The 16,387-nt window shown below is 49.2% G+C and overlaps 2 protein-coding genes across 6 annotated transcripts in view; both read left to right on the top strand.

The window, feature by feature from the left end:
- Ptprh (protein tyrosine phosphatase receptor type H) overlaps window positions 1-3,544 on the top strand; it is a 29,068-nt gene extending 25,524 nt beyond the window's left edge. The window contains exons 14-19 of the mRNA XM_076927694.1: window positions 946-1,022; window positions 1,130-1,264; window positions 1,436-1,558; window positions 1,692-1,852; window positions 2,657-2,792; window positions 2,879-3,544. Of these exons, the coding sequence (XP_076783809.1) occupies window positions 946-1,022; window positions 1,130-1,264; window positions 1,436-1,558; window positions 1,692-1,852; window positions 2,657-2,792; window positions 2,879-3,043 (797 nt within the window). The 3' untranslated portion in view covers window positions 3,044-3,544. The remainder of the gene's footprint in view (window positions 1-945; window positions 1,023-1,129; window positions 1,265-1,435; window positions 1,559-1,691; window positions 1,853-2,656; window positions 2,793-2,878) is intronic.
- Window positions 3,545-4,543: 999 nt separating this feature from the next.
- On the top strand, window positions 4,544-12,885 carry Syt5 (synaptotagmin 5). 5 transcript variants are annotated; one of them, XM_076927697.1, is made up of 9 exons: window positions 4,544-4,809; window positions 5,770-5,872; window positions 6,374-6,546; window positions 9,660-9,779; window positions 9,895-10,062; window positions 10,389-10,556; window positions 10,822-10,939; window positions 11,713-11,846; window positions 12,341-12,885. In XM_076927697.1, exons 2-9 carry the CDS (start codon window positions 5,794-5,796, stop codon window positions 12,539-12,541), a joined length of 1,161 nt encoding a protein of 386 aa, XP_076783812.1. In that variant the 5' UTR covers window positions 4,544-4,809; window positions 5,770-5,793; the 3' UTR covers window positions 12,542-12,885. The 5 variants fall into 5 exon arrangements, with proteins under 5 accessions (XP_076783812.1, XP_076783813.1, XP_076783814.1 ...); XM_076927698.1 differs by lacking the exon at window positions 4,544-4,809 and adding an exon at window positions 4,856-4,993; XM_076927699.1 differs by lacking the exon at window positions 4,544-4,809 and adding an exon at window positions 5,131-5,150.
- Window positions 12,886-16,387: the final 3,502 nt, after the last annotated feature.

Here is a 16,387-nt window from a genome sequence, read left to right on the forward strand (position 1 = left end):
CAAATTTGTGTTCAAGCATGTGTATCCAGGTTTGCAAGAATCTGTTTGTGGAGGCCAGAAGTCAACCTCAAATGCCTTCTTCAGTCACTAGCTACTTTACAACTTTTAATTTATTATTTTTAATTTTTATTCTTCGTGTGTGTGTGTGTGTGTGTGTGTGTGTGTGTGTGTTGTAGTGGGTGCCCGTGGAGACCAGAAGGTTTGCATTAACCGGAGCTGACTTTCAGATGCTTATGTACCACTCCACATGAGTATTGGGAACTGAACTTAGGTCTTCTGCAAGAGAACCAAATGCTCTTCTCGTATCTACTGAGCCATCTCCCCAGCACCGAAGTTTATAGTGGAGGCCAGAGAACAGCCTGCATGAGTCAGTTTTCTCCTTTTACCATGTGGGTAGCAGGGACCAAACTTAGTACATCAGGTCTGGTGGCACGTGCCTTTACCCTCTGAGTCTTCTTGGCTGTCCTGGAGCTCACTCTGCACAACAAGCTGACTTTGAACTCATGGAGATCTGCTTGTCTCTGTCTCTGCTTCCTGAGTACTGGAATTAAAGGCATGCACCACCACCACCTGGCCAATTCTCCCACCTTTTACTCCCAAGTGCTTGTTTTATAGGAATCACCACATGTGGTTTTATACAGCGCCGGGGATCCAACTCAGGGCCTTTTGCATGCTAGGCAAGCACTCTACCTGCTGACTAAGCCACATACCCATCCCTACCTTGTTTTAAATAATCTGGAACTTATCAAGTCTGGCTGGCCTGTAAGCCTAAGGTATCCTCCTGTCTCTGCCTCCATAGCTCTTGGGTTGTGAGCACACGCTACCATGCCTGACTTTTTGATATAGCTTCTGGATCTTGAACTGAGGTCACTTTACCAGATGAGCTGTCTCCCCAGACCCTCTCACAGCCTGCTCTTCATTGCTGATACTGGTGTGTTTTCTTAGACGACTGGTCCCGGGTTCCTCTTCAGCCCCTCCCTGAGGAACCAGGCTCCGACTATATCAACGCCAGCTTTATGCCTGTAAGTTGGCAGCAAGATGTGGCACTCAATGAGCCTGAAGAGATAAAGAACTGAAGGGCGTGGTCATCTGGTGACCGCCCTTTGACACACCTGCTTTCCTCAACTAGGGTCTCTGGAGCCCCAAGGAGTTCATTGCAACCCAGGGTCCCCTGCCTCACACTGTGAGTGATTTCTGGCGAATGGTGTGGGAACAACAGAGCCACACCCTGGTGATGCTGACCAACTGCATAGAGTCTGGACGGGTGAGAAGAGATTTCTACCCTGGTGCTAAAGCCTCAGGCATCCACATAGATATGCACACACAGGCATATTCATTCCCACAGGATACCAACACCACACCACACCACACCCACACACAAATAAAAACAAAAAGTGCACTGTTCTTTGCTGACTGTCCTTGTCTCCCTTCCCAGGTGAAGTGTGAGCATTACTGGCCCCTGGATGCTCATCCCTGCACTCATGGGCAGCTGCAAGTGACACTGATTAGTGAGGAGGTGACAGAAAACTGGACAGTGAGGCATCTTCAGCTCTTCCATGTGAGTCCCTCTAAAGCTATCCAGAACCCCTCCAGAGGTCTCCCTGCAGTGTGTGTTTCAGAGAATCCCCTATTAGGCATAGAAACTTTTGGAGCCTCTATGCCCTCCCTCCTTAGCCCTTACCTCCTTTCAGATGAAAGAACAGCAGATTCTGTCTGTGCGCCAATTCCACTACCTGGCCTGGCCAGATCACGGAGTTCCTTACTCCCCAGACCCTTTGCTGGCTTTCCAAAAGGTGCTTCGGCAATGGTTAGATCAGACCATGGATGGAGGTCCACCCATTGTGCATTGCAGGTGAGTGTCACCCTCTCGCTCTGTCCCTGTCCCCAGGGACTCAGAATCCATCACAGACATGCATACCTACATATAATTAAAAGTCAAATAATGTTTAAAAGTGATTTGAGGCGGGACATGGTGGCATACCTGTAATCCAAGCACTTGGGAGGCAGAGGTGGGTGGGTCTTTAAGTTCTAGGCCAGCCTGGTCTTCAGACTGAGTTCCAGGACAGCCGGGACTACACAGAGAAATTATGTTCTGAAAAACCCAAACCTCAGACAGGGGTGGTCCACACTTTTAGTCCCAGGATTCAGAAGGCAGAGCTAGTTAGATTTCTCTGAGTTTGAGGCCAGCCTGGTTTACACAGAGAGAGTTCCTGGACAACAAGCAGTACACAGAGAAATCCTGTGTGGACAAACAAATCAAATGAAAGCAAAGCAACAAAACCCCCCAAGCCAATTTGTTTAGGCATTCTTCCTGTGAATTTCAGTTCCAGACCTGTTATTAGCTGTGTGGCCTGGGACATGAGACTTTTTCCTCAGTTTTCATTTTGCCACCTGTAAAGTGGGTGTGCTGATACATCTTATTTTCATGCTTGGAAACACTGAAAAGATGAAGCAGGGTTCACAGCAGATGACGAATGGATGTGGAAAACCCCAGGCCCAGTCATGGTCCTCCTTTGCTTCTCAATCCCTGTTTAAACTGTGCCTTGCTGAGTACTGCACTCTCTGGGTGATCCAAACCCATGCAATCTCAGCACCTAGAACTCCAGACTTCCCCCTCTCTGTCCCGGATGGCTGACCAGTCTTGTCCCTCGCCTAGTGCTGGCGTGGGCCGGACAGGCACCCTCATTGCACTGGATGTTCTACTGCGGCAGCTGGAGTGTGAGGGGCTCGTGGGTCCCTTCAGCTTTGTGAAGAAGATGAGAGAGAGCCGGCCACTGATGGTGCAGACGGAGGTGAAGAGCTTTCGGGGACAGCATGGGTGTGGTGGGAGATGGGAGACCCTTCAGGAAGCATTCCTCATTCTGTGTGTCCTCCCTAGGCCCAGTATGTGTTTCTCCATCAGTGCATCTTGAGATCCCTCCAGATGCCAGCTCGAGCCCTCGCCCCAAAGGAGGCAATATATGAGAACGTGGCAAGCTTACTGTATGAGAATGCATCTGCCATCAGGGCCCATGAGTCTGAGGTCTCAGCTTCTGGGTGCTGAGACCAGACACAAAAGTACTCAGGCCAGATCTGGACCTGTCCTGGAGCCCAGATATCTGGACCTCCAAGAGAACTGAGGATTGGAGTGCCAGCCTTCCCAAACCCGTGGGAGGAAACCACTGGAAACCCATCTCCTGTTGTCCAAGGGCAGGAAGGGGCTGATGTACCTCAGCTGTGGGCCTGTGAGCACTGAAGCCTGAGGGCAGGGGTGACAGGTAGGTTTCCTGTTCTTTGAGTAGAGGTAGCTACAGCCTGGGTTGCAGGCTCTCCAAGAGACAGGCTGGAACCTGGATTCAGAAGGACTCAGGATCTGGAATTCTACTACCTGAGGAGCAAAGGCAGGCAGGTACCTGCCCCCTTTTTACCTCAGAAACCAAATCAGCCTCCTTTAATCCAAAGCTGAAGGGAGTCCCTTTACCTGTAGTCTCCTGTGCCTCATGTCTGTACATTTCCTTCTATATAATTTATTAAACCATTCTCCCCAAAGGTGGCTAATGGGTTTTTGTCTCTGGAGATAATACTGAGGTAGGAGAGAGGTTCCAGACTTAAAGACTAAGCAAACACCTATTCAGGAAACTTGAGGAGGACATTGTATTCCACCACCCCCTAAAGGCACAGGATCTGGGCTGCGACAATAGCCTAGTTGGTAAAGTGATTGCTTTGGGAACCTGGGGATCTATTTTGGGCCCCAGAGCCCCTGTGGAAGAAGCTGGGTGTGGTGGGTCTTGCTTGTGGTGGCAGAGGTGAGGAGCCAGCGGTAGGCAGATCCCTGGGGCTTACTGGCCAGTCAGCCTAGCCTACTCAGTGTGTTCCAAGCCAGTGAGAGACTATCTCTCAAAACAACATAGATAGGGATACTGAGATGGCTCCGCTGGGAAAGACCCTTCCTGTCAAGCCTGATGACCTGAGTTCAATCCCCAGGACACCAGGACCCAGATGGTTGAAGGAGAGAGCCAATGGCCTTCAAATTGTCCTCTGACCCCCCACAAACCCACTCCTCCATACAAATAAAGAAGTGTAATTTAATTTTTTAAAAGATGGATGGCACCTGATGGAAAACATGCAGAGTTGTCTTCTGACCTTCACACACACGCACCCACACATGAATGTGCACCACTCTGCACACCAACACACATGTGCACGCACACACATATACACAAGCAGTATAGGCTGTGTGTTGGCTGCAGCCAGGGACATAAGGGTTTGCTTCCTGGGATTGGTTTAGGGAACAGGATGATGTCTGAGAGCAGAGATGCTGGCGGCTCCAATTCCTTGCCTTGAGAATCTGGGTAGCTGAGTCTCTGGAGACTTGGGTCTCCAGAGAGGGGATTTTTCATAGGTTTTCTAAAACCAACTTCTCTGGAATCCAGTTATTTGCATTGCAAAAAGTGTGCGTGTGTGTTGTGGGGACTGGCACTCAGTGTAGATGTCTGATGACTTAGCCAGACGTCAGAACATTCTAGGGTACTAAGATCAACGTACGTGGGCGCCATGGTGGTTCTCGGGTGTGGCGGGCCGAGGGGCGGAGCAGTGCGTTCTCCCTTCTCCCGGGCAGAACACGCACGCACATATATGCACACATACACTCGCGCGCGCACGCTCCCACACAGGGGCGCAGACATTAGCCTGGCTAGGCTCAGTCGCGCCCCCACCCTGCCAAGCTGTGTGATCAGCACACACAGGACAGCGCCATCCACCCACGTGCTGGGGGCGGGGTCCCGGCAGCCCACAGAACCTCCAGGAGGGTCCAGTCCAGCCACCTAGCAGGTAGGAGCTGTTTGGACACCCTGTCCAAGCCACATCCTCAGTCCCATTCGTGGGGGGATCGGCGTGTGTGGGAGGGGTAGAGGAGGGTCGCTGACAAGGGTCAACTCTGAGCGGCAGGTTGAAGCCCTAACGGAGGAGATTGCTCTGTGGAGAGAAGAGACAGGTGTGGAAACAAAGGGAGCAGGTTGGTAGTCAAAAAAGCAAAGAAAAACCGAGAGAGACAGGCTAGACAACAGAGGGCAGTAGAGACGCGGGCGAGAGAAGGTTGTGGGGGACAGAAGAGGAAAGATGTCCATCTGGGGTCGAGAAAGAAGTGGAGGCCGAGACGGTCGCGAGAACAGGTGTGAAGACAGAGTCAGGGTGCACGAGAGAGACTCATGAGCAAGAGGATGTGAAGGCCCAGCAGAGGTGCCGGGGCAGGTTCCCCACTTTACCAGCAAGAGTGGTGGTGCAAGGGGTCCCATGAGGAGGGAGGAGCTACTGTGAATGCACAGATCACAGGCCGCCTTCCCTGGGCCACGGGATCCCGGACCTGGGTCCCATGCACCGGCACCGCCCGGACTTCGTTTCTGTGCGTCAGTCCCTCCCGTTGTCTTGGCAACAGGCTCGTTGCCCAGCAACCAGCACTTCTATCACCCTGCCTGGAGCCTGGCGGTCGCTCGGGGGCAACTGTGGTCTGCTGGTTCCCACGCCTGCCTGTACCCACTTCCGGTTCAAGCCCTAGGGAAGAGCGAGGAAGGGGTAGAAGAGAATGGCTGGGGTGGTAAACAGAGAGGGAGTACCCTTTTGTGATGGAATTGGGTCCCCTAAAGCCCGTCCTTGGCGTGGAGAGGCTGAAATTAACTCCCAGTGTGCACCAAAAATCAATGGGACTTAGGGTTCTTTGATGCGTGAGAAAACTCACTGGATGCTTTGGGTAGGAGAGGGGTGGAGGAATAGGGTATTTGGGTACTTCTGCAGGAAGCACCGCAGGACCCCGACGCCATGTTCCCGGAACCCCCGACCCCGGGGTCTCCAGCGCCTGAGACACCTCCAGACTCCAGCCGCATCAGGCAAGGCGCAGGTGAGGAAACCCTGGGCTAGCCCTTGTTGAAAGCCTCAAAGGATCCCCAGAGAAGGGTCTCAGTTGCAAAGACTGGTGGATAGGTTGGATAGGTTGGAAAATCCGGCAGGGATCGTGGGTCGGTATCCTAGACTAGACTCTGAAATACTGAGGAAAACCAGAAATGGATCACGGGTGTGGCATGGAATGGGATCAGAAGTGGGTGAATGGAAACGGAGGCCCGGGAGTGAGCAAAGCTTCTAAAAGCAGTAGGAGTCGAGCTGAAATTAAAATGGGTGTAGAGACGTCAGAATTATAAGAAAGCAAGTAGCATAAGCTTGGGTTAGGGCATAAACTGAAGTTTACAGGTGAGATTGGTTGGATGGAAAATTGGGATTAAAATATAATGGAGTTGGATATAGGAAAAACCATGCTAGATTCAAGCTGCTGTATGGAATCAAGACTGAGTTAGCCAGCCACCTTCCCAGTGCTTTGATACATGTTGTGTCCATCCTTCTGCAGTGCCTGCCTGGGTCCTGGCGACTATCGTGCTGGGCTCAGGCCTCCTGGTCTTCAGCAGCTGTTTCTGTCTCTACCGGAAGCGCTGTCGGAGACGGATGGGCAAAAAGAGTCAGGCCCAAGCCCAAGTCCATCTTCAGGAAGTGAAGGAGCTGGGCCGGAGTTACATAGATAAGGTGTGACACACAGCCTAGCCTCTCAACCCTTCCCTTTGCACACCGCTCCCCCCCAACACCTCCCGCTCCTGTGAATGTCCCAGCTATCTTGTGTCCTGGGCTCCTTCACTTCTTAATCCTACTTTATTCACTGAACTCTGGGGATCAGAGCTAGCAACTGTGTATCCACGAGAACTCTCCTGTCTGAGCTGGATGTGATGGCATAACATGTATAGCCCCAGCATGTGGGGAGGCCCAGACGGTAGGGTTGCGGTGAGTTCGAAGTCAGCCAGAGCTATATAGATTGGTTGCAATGCCAATCTGGGCTACAAAGTGAGACTTAGTCTCAGTCAAAGTGAAATCGGGGCTGAGATTATACAGACACGCTCTGTGCATGTCTATAGCTGCTATAGTTGGAGTAGGGCTGGGGTGGGGGATGGAGGGTGGTAGAGACAGCCATAGCTCTGCAACGCCATGGCCAGCCAGTCAAGCAGAAATGGGAAACTATGTTTAATGATAGATCTTGTCTCAAAAAAATAAGGTGGAGCATGATAGAGAAAAACATCCAAAATCGACCTCCAGCCTCCACATACACAGAAATAGATTGTGTATACCAACGTACACAGGCATACATCACATCACACCACCACACACACATACACACACAGACACACAGACACACACATACACATACAGACACATACATACACATACAGACATACATACAGACGCACACATACACACACTTACACACATACACACATTTACACACATACATACTTACACACATACACATATACACACACTTACATATACACACATACACACACATACACACACATACACACACATACACACATTTACACACATACATACTTACACATATACACACACACAGACACACAGACACACACATACACATACATACAGACACACATACAGATGCACACATACACACACTTACACACATACACACATTTACACACATACATACTTACACACATACACATATACACACACATACACACATTTACACACATACATACTTACACACATACACATATACACACACTTACACACACTCACACATACACACGTATGCACACATACACACACTTACACACACACTCACACATACACACACAGACACACACATACATACAGACAGACACACATACAGACGCACACATACACACACTTACACACATACACACATTTACACACATACATACTTACACACATACACACACACACATACACACATTTACACACACATACACACATTTACACAGACATACATACTTACACACATACACATATACACACACTTACATATACACACACTTACATATGCACACATACACACACATACACACACACATACACACACATACACACATTTACACACATACATATACATACTTACACATATACAGACACATACACATACAGACACACACATACACACACATATACACATTTACACACATACATACTTACACATATATACACACATACACACACATACACACATTTACACACATACACATACATACTTACACATATACAACACACACTTATACACACAGACACACACAGACACACACACAGACACAGAGTCCTATCTACAGCCACACTACCCTAAATATTTTGAAGAACTTACTCCAGCATATATGTCATATATGTGTATGAATGGGGACAGAGAGAGAGAGAGAGAGAGAGAGAGAGAGAGAGAGATATTGGGCGAGGACTTAGATGGACTCTTCAAAAATAAAAGACTAGGGAGACGTATCAGTGCTTAAGAGCACTTGTCCACCTGTACCTCTTCCGTAGGACTGAGTTCTGTCCCCATCACCCACATAGGGTAGCTCACAACTACCTGTAACCCCAACTTCAGGGTATCCAGTGCCTCTGGATCCCGTGCATGCCTGCTCTCGCATGCACATGTCCGTGTGAAGACACACACCTACACATAATCTAAGATATAAAAATAAGTAGTAAAAAGATAACAGGGCTGCAGCGATGGTCCAGAGGTCCCGAGTTCAATTCCCAGCAACCACGTGGTGGCTCACAACCATCGATAAAGGGATCTGATGCCCCCTGCTGGCCAGCAGCTGTATGTGCAGCAGAGCACTCACATAAAATAATAAATAAAATTAAAAATCTTAAAAAAGGTTTTTTAAAAAAAGACGGCTGAGCGGTGGTGGCGCACACCTTTAATCCCAGTACTAGTGAGGCAGAGACAGGCGGATCACTGAGTTTGAGGTCAGATTGATCTGCAGAGAGAGTTCCAGGACAGTTGGAGCTACACAAAGAAACCCTGTCACGAAAAACCAACAACTACAGCAATAATAACAACAATAATAGTAATGGTAATAAAATACTCTGGTAGAATATTAGGCACCTGAGTGCACAGTAGGATGCAGGCCAGGCAATTTGGGGTTTCCAACCCTAAGGACCATTTTTCATCTGTTGGAACTACACCCTTGTTCTCTGAGCCTCAAGGTCATGGTAATTAACACATACCTCCCTCCTTGCTCAACAAGTAGCTGTTATCATAGTATCACCTCCAAGGATTCCCTTTGGGGTCCTGGAACCCAGCCTCCAATCCTATTATTTAAGCCATCCTGTGTCAGAATCAACTCCATCTTTGTCGAAATGTAAAATCTGGATGTAATGTCACACAGACATAGTGAATCAGAATGCCTGACAAGGTGACCTTGGTATTTTGCCACTCATCAACAACAACAACAATACTACTTATGTTCTAAGTGCCAAGCACATGCTAAATATACCATCTCTCCTGCACATTTTCCTGTGACAGTATCAGTGGTGGTAATTTGTACTGTTATCCCAATACAGTCATTAGGGTGTGGAGGAATAGACAGTCCCAGAACTGTGTCTCACTATGTCTGTTTCCTGTCCATAGCAGACATTGCCAATCAAATGCTGATAAATATGTTGTCTTTATGCTACCATGTCTCTCTCATTCCACACATTACTAATCAAACAACTGTTTAGACAAACAATCCTTGATGGCTTGAGGGAGGGATCTGTGAGCCTCCTGAGGCTTCTGTGCCTGGAGGGTACTCGTTTCAGGGAAGGAGTCTACCAGCTTGCCCCTGGTTTTCTAGGTTCAGCCTGAAATAGAGGAGCTGGACCCTTCACCATCCATGCCAGGACAGCAGGTATCAGACAAGCACCAGCTAGGCCGACTGCAGTATTCACTGGATTATGACTTCCAGACTGGCCAGGTGGGTGTGAAGGAGGGTGAGACAGTCTCAGGTACTCCAGTTCTCCCTTCCTAGTGGAAGACTCCCTGAAAGGAAGGCTGAGACTAGAGTCCTCATGCTGTGCTGACACCTACAGCTCCTGGTGGGCATCTTGCAAGCCGAGGGACTGGCGGCGTTGGACCTAGGAGGTTCCTCAGACCCCTACGTTAGTGTCTATCTGCTGCCAGACAAGCGGAGGCGACATGAGACCAAGGTGCATCGGCAGACCCTGAATCCACACTTTGGAGAGACATTTGCCTTCAAGGTGAGTTCCTGTTGTCTTGGTCCCATGGTCCATGGGGTCTACAGCTAACCCCTGGACTGCCAAGGATTGACCCCTTCAGCTTTTCCTGGAAGAAGACACAGCTCAGGTTGCAGTTGCCAGCTTGTGTAGGGGGTGGGTAGCTGTTCATTAGGACCTAGAGTCCCTGAGAGCACTGTCAATCAATTGCCTTGGTCATTGTATATGTCCGTTTCCGTCTGTGGATCCCTGTACTTTATTGCGGTCCCTGGAACCTCACTGTCCCACTTTACTTACACCTGAATATGCTGTCCCCCACTTCTCTGATTTCCTACCCGCCCTCTCACCAGGTCCCGTACGTGGAACTAGGGGGCAGAGTGCTGGTCATGGCGGTGTATGACTTCGATCGCTTTTCTCGAAACGATGCCATTGGGGAGGTGCGGGTGCCTATGAGTTCAGTAAACCTGGGGCGCCCAGTGCAGGCCTGGCGAGAACTGCAGGTAGCTCCCAAAGAGGAGGTGAGTATGTGCGGGCCCCTTCCATCCCTACTCTGGACCAATCGGATCACAGACTTTCGCACAGTCTGCAAGCCCCACCCCGACCCCGTTGTTGTTCTGTTTTTTGTTTTGTTTGTTTGTTTTTTCTTTCACGGATGCCAGAGGGTGAGCTAGCTGGCTCCTAGAATAGACAACCCTGGAGCTTGACTCGGGAGCATTCCATTTCAAAGCAAGGGACAAGGGACAGCAGACCGACTTAAGTGATAGGATCTATTTCTTCTTTTAGCAGGAGAAACTGGGGGATATCTGCTTCTCTCTCCGCTATGTCCCCACGGCCGGGAAGCTCACTGTCATTGTCCTGGAAGCTAAAAACCTGAAGAAAATGGATGTAGGAGGACTCTCAGGTGTGTGAGAAACAAAAAATTATGCAAGGTGTGTGTGTGTGTGTGTGTGTGTGTGTGTGTGTGTGTGTTAGAATTTCTACTGCTGTGAAAAAGAGTATGGTCAGAAGGAAGTTGGGGAGGAAAAGGTTTATCTCATCTTACAACTCTTATGTCACATTCCATTATTGAAGGAAGTCAAGGCCAGAAATCAAACACAGCGGGGAACCTAGAGTCAGGAGCTGAAGCAGAGGGGCGGGGATGAGTGCTGCTTACTGGCTTTCTCTGCATGACTTTCTCAGCCTGTTTATACCAGCTAGGACCATTTATCCAGGATTGACACCACCCACAGTAAGCTGGTTCTCCCACATTAATCCCTAATTAAGAAAATGTCCCAGGGCTGAAGAGATGGCTCAGAGGTTAAGAGCACTGACTGTTCTCCCAAAAGTCCTGAGTTCAATTCCCAGCTATAATGAGATCTGGCGCCCTCTTCTGGCTTGGAGGCATACATGCAGGAAGAATGCTGTATACATAACAAATAACAAAACCAAAAACCCATCAGGACAGGGAGTGTGTTTTTGCATAAGGTTCTTGACCTGGAGGGTCTCTTAGGGGATAGTAGAATCCCATACCAGCTGAGGGATGATACAGGTCTGATTTCATCCAGAAAGGAGGAATCTGAGGTGCGCATGGGGGTGATTCTAAGGTGGTCCAAAGGAGAACACTCAACGCTTCCACACAGCCCGATCCCCATGCGCCTGGCAGTGGGGTGTTAAAGGAGGCCTTCTTCTCCCCAGATCCCTACGTCAAGGTGCACCTGCTCCAGGGAGGTAAAAAGGTTCGGAAGAAGAAAACCACCATTAAGAAGAACACCCTGAACCCCTATTACAACGAGGCCTTCAGCTTTGAGGTGCCCTGCGACCAGGTGCAGGTAAGTACAGCAATGCCCCTGCTTCCGCCAGAATGGCTCCACCACAGGAGCCCCCAAGGATGATAGTGGCAAAGGGAGAGGAGCCTGTGTACATTGAAGAAGCCAGATCCTAAGGTCTGAGGTCCTACTGTCCATCTCTGCTTCCTCCACTGGAGACCAGGAGGCCTGGCCCTAAAACCTGGCTGTGGGTATGCTCTCCCCGAAGCAAGACTTGTAAGTGTCGACAGAATGCCTGTCCCCAACAAGCCCAGACATTCCAGTTCCTATAGAAAAAGCCTTTTTAAAACAGAAAAAGGAAGGAAAACTTTCATTTGCAAACAAAAGAAAGTTCCTAGTCACCTTTTTTGTCCTTTCCAACTGCCACACCTCTCTGCCCCAAGCTCCTGCAGCAGTGTCTCTACACAGCCTGGTCACAGGGAGAAAATGTCCTGAGCGATAACCCCTGTTCCTCTCTCCCTCCTTCCTATGTCCCCTCTTTTCTCTGACCACTACAGAAAGTCCAGGTGGAGCTGACCGTTTTGGATTATGACAAACTGGGCAAGAATGAGGCCATCGGGAGAGTGGCGGTGGGCGCAGCAGTCGGTGGGGCCGGCTTACGGCACTGGGCGGACATGTTGGCCAACCCCAGGAGGCCCATTGCCCAGTGGCACTCTCTGCGGCCCCCTGACAGAGCCAGGCCAATACCTGCACCCTGATTCCCATCAAGCAAGCACCTGACCCCAGACCCCTTGCTTCCAGCCCCTTCTCTCTCTCCCCACATGCCTCTCCCTGCTCCCCAAACATTGCACTCATTCCTACCTCCACAATGGAAATGTTTCTGACTTCCAGCACCACTCCAGTACCCAGAAACCACAATGATCCTGTGGGGAGGTGGGAAAGTCGGAAATCTCGCATCCCCCCACCCCAGGGTCCTACCCTCTGCTTTGACAATCAGCTTCGAAGCCTCTGATTTCCTTTCTCCCAGTCTCTTCTTTGCTCTTCCCACACAGCTTGACCCCTGTGCTGCTCAAGGGGCCAAATAAATACTCAACAGCTTGGAGGCCTGGCCCCAGTGCTCCTTGATGTGTGTGTGTGTGTGTGTGTGTGTGTGTTGGAGGGTGGACAGGACGCAGTGGCTGGAACCAAGAATGAAGTTCATCTCCAGGCCCAAAGGCATGGCAGGGCAGAGTTAACACTGGACACCCTGGACACTCACTGCCTACTACTCACCCATTCCCACACTTATTCATTCTGTCCCGGAACCTTGGTTTTCTCATAAGAAATCAAACGGACAAACTTGTGATAGTAATACCCGCTGTGTGACTGCTGTGAAGAGGCAGGAAGAATTCCCTTACCCATGAATAAGTCCATGTGCTCACCAGCCAGGTAAAAGGGGTGGACCGCTGAGCCGGGCTCCCACTCTCTCCCCTGGGCATCCTAGGCAGGGGCTCTAACACTGAGCCACACCCCAGCCCCTCACAGGGGGGTTCTAGAGAATCACTCTACCCTTAGCTCTCTCTTTACCTAAGTTGACCAGCCTCACCTTAAACCCACTCTGTAGCCTAGACAGATCTTGTTGGACTCTAAGATCCAAACCAGGGGACGTGCTCCCCCAGAAGCACTCACAGACAGCAGATTCGATGCAATAACATGAGGTTTATTGATAACCAGTGCACCGGGGTTCCCTCACACGCAGGCAAGAGGAACCCTGAACCAAGGCTGAGAACAGTTTTTATACTAGGGCAGTTTCATCTCCTAAACAATAACCACAAAGGCTGACCTTAACAGCCGTCCCCAGGCCTGGTGTCTAGGTGACTCAGATTTGCACATTATCTTTATAGCAATGAGTGTTAGCTAAGTGGCTTCCATTTGCCCAGGTTTATTACGTTAAGGGCCCAGCTTCCTGATAACCTCTCATCTTGGGCCCTTCCCCTGGCGTGTGTCTCCCTGCTCTGGGCCTTCCCCACTCGCAGATGGGTTTCCTTCCCTGAGGTCTGAGGAATGTTAATCGGCCTCTCCCTTCTTCCTCTGAATATTAATCCGGTGGGTGTCCTCTGACTAAGGAATGTGTCCTGGGATGGTGAATTTTAAGTTTGAACTAAGACCTGAAATTCCTACATTTGGTTCCTACAGTCTTAAACTTGTCACACACAACCCCCCATTCCCCGTAGTGTCTGTGCTCTCAGATCTGCAACACCAGGCCCCTGTGCACATAGATTTTCATGCTCAGGTGTGCATTCTTCCCTCTCCTCCTTTCTCCTGTTTTCTCTTTCTCTTCTTTACCTTCATTTCATTTCTTCCATCTTATTTTCCCTGAGGTCTTCTGTGTCTCTGTTCAAGTGTGGACCAAGACTAGACACAGCCCAGACCTTCCTGACTCCTCAGTGACTTTACTTCTATCAAGGAAACACAGTTGATAAGTTTCCAACTGAAATCTTCCAAATGTCCATGGCCATAATTCTCTGGAGTCTCAGGAATCCACGGTTACTCTACCCTGAAATATCCAGAGAATCGGTGGCTGTGCCATCTTCAAGACACCTCACCTTATTTGTAGAAGGGCAGTTATTTGAGGAAAAGTCAATGGTACCATTTCTCCCTTTGTCTTCCAAGACCTGTTGCTTTTCATCATATACCTACCTGATCGACTTCATCTCTCCCCAAACAGGATTTGGCATGGTGGACAGGTCTCTGCTGTTTGGGAAAGAACAGCAGATCAAGTAGGAAAATGGGACATTAAGTATCCCCAGATACTATAAAAAGAATAAATGTGTCCACTGAACTTCCTGGTAGCCAATGAGCAAGGAAATCAGACCAGTTACATGGGTTATGGTGTCCACGAGATTTAAAAATTTCCCACAAAATCTCTGGGCGTGGTGGCACACACCTTTAATCCCAGCAGCACTCTGGACATGGAGGCAGGCAGATCTCTGTGAGTTGGAGTTCAGCCTGGTCTACAGAGCAAGTTCTAGGACAGAAAAAAACAACAACAACAACAAAAAAAAATCGCCGCCAGAGTCTAGCTCCAGCAGGGTTCAGGTCTCAAAGAGGAGGTGTGGAATCGGCGAGGGAAGGAGACTGACACGATTTGGGGGTAAATCAAGATAGCCCATATGTTTATTGACAAAAAGATACAGCTTTTATACTTTATAACGCATAGATAGTAGTTTAATCTCAGGTAATGTTGAAAACAGACGTGTTACGTACAATTTTAAAATCCACGATTGCTCATTTGCCCAGGGCTGCGTTCTCACCTGCATGGTTATCTCTTCGTCCCAGCTAGTTTGGCCAAACCCGAGCTCCGAGATTGAAAGCTCTCCAGCCAGCCCGTGCTACACCTGGTTACCTCTTCCCTGGAACTTTGTCCTCTGCCCAGTCCTCCCGGTCCAAAGCCCACCGAATTCTACCCCAACTGTGCTCTTTCTCTTCCAGCCCACCCCGAAAGGAAAACACCAGACAGTTCTAACACTTTAAAACCAGCCAGAAAATACAACTGCTGGGCGTGGAATCTATTGCCCTAAACTCATCAGCTATCCTATATCAGAATTCTGCCGGTGGCTTCTGGTTGCCTCCAGTCGTTACATGGTGAACGCGCTACTCTCCCCAAAGTCAAGATGAAAAGCACCCTTCTATCTCTGTCTCCTCCTCTCCTCCGGGGATCCGGAAATCCCACCTTTTTTCCCTAGCAATTGGCTCCTGCCATCTTTATTGACACAATCAAGAACCAATTAGGGAAACAATACCTCCACAGACTTATTGATTCCAAGAAATACAGGATCTTTTCACAGATTGTTTTTAACCCATTTTGCCTTGTTTTTCAACGTTCAGGGTGGCGTTATCAACCTTATCACAGTATTTTTTTTCCTCTGAAGCAAAAGCAGTAAGTTCAGCAAGCACCGAACTCCCTATTGTCTTCTAGGCTCAGCCACCCCACCAGATGCCCCTTGACACTTCCTCCTGCACACTCTCAGCCTTGTGGTACCAGACACTGAGTCTTGAGAAACAAAACCATAAGAGGAATTTTCATTCCTCAGGGGGCATGATGCAGCACTTGTACCACGTAACGTAATAAGCACTGAGGTGTCTCCTAATTGTCTTCCTGTATGCCTTAGTCTTACAATATGGGCGTGTTCTCCTCATATACTCCCCAGAGGAGTGGGAATGCTGGGAACCACACCCAGGTCCTCTGTAGAGCAGTAAGTGCTCCTAACCTTGTAGCCAACTCTCTAATCCCCAAACCTGTTATAATTTAGGGTAAGGTATCAGAGTCTCTTGTTTGTTTGTTTTTCTAATCACAACAAAAAACAGACCAATAAAAAGAAAACCATTACAAATAGCCACTGATATTAAGAAATAAATCCACCCATAGGGACCCACAGAGACTGAGCTGCCAAACAGAGAATATGCATGCAACGGACCTATGCCCTTTGCACATATGTAACAGTGCATCTCGGTCTTCATGGGAGACCCCTAAGGGCAGGAGCAATGGCTGTCTCTGACTCTGCTGACTGCCTTGGGATCCCTCCCCCTAACTGGGCTGCCTTGTCTAGCCTCAAAAGGAGAAT

Source organism: Arvicanthis niloticus, chromosome 30, assembly GCF_011762505.2.
Source record: "Arvicanthis niloticus isolate mArvNil1 chromosome 30, mArvNil1.pat.X, whole genome shotgun sequence".
Taxonomy (NCBI): domain Eukaryota; kingdom Metazoa; phylum Chordata; class Mammalia; order Rodentia; family Muridae; genus Arvicanthis; species Arvicanthis niloticus.

Bases quoted from the DNA above. Each gene is read 5' to 3' on its own strand.
- Syt5 (XM_076927695.1), top strand. From the start codon at position 5,296: ATGCACAGATCACAGGCCGCCTTCCCTGGGCCACGGGATCCCGGACCT. The intron at 5,873-6,373 runs GTGAGGAAACCC...ATCCTTCTGCAG, and splicing joins CCGCATCAGGCAAGGCGCAG to TGCCTGCCTGGGTCCTGGCG. The intron at 10,063-10,388 runs GTGAGTTCCTGT...CCCTCTCACCAG, and splicing joins GAGAGACATTTGCCTTCAAG to GTCCCGTACGTGGAACTAGG.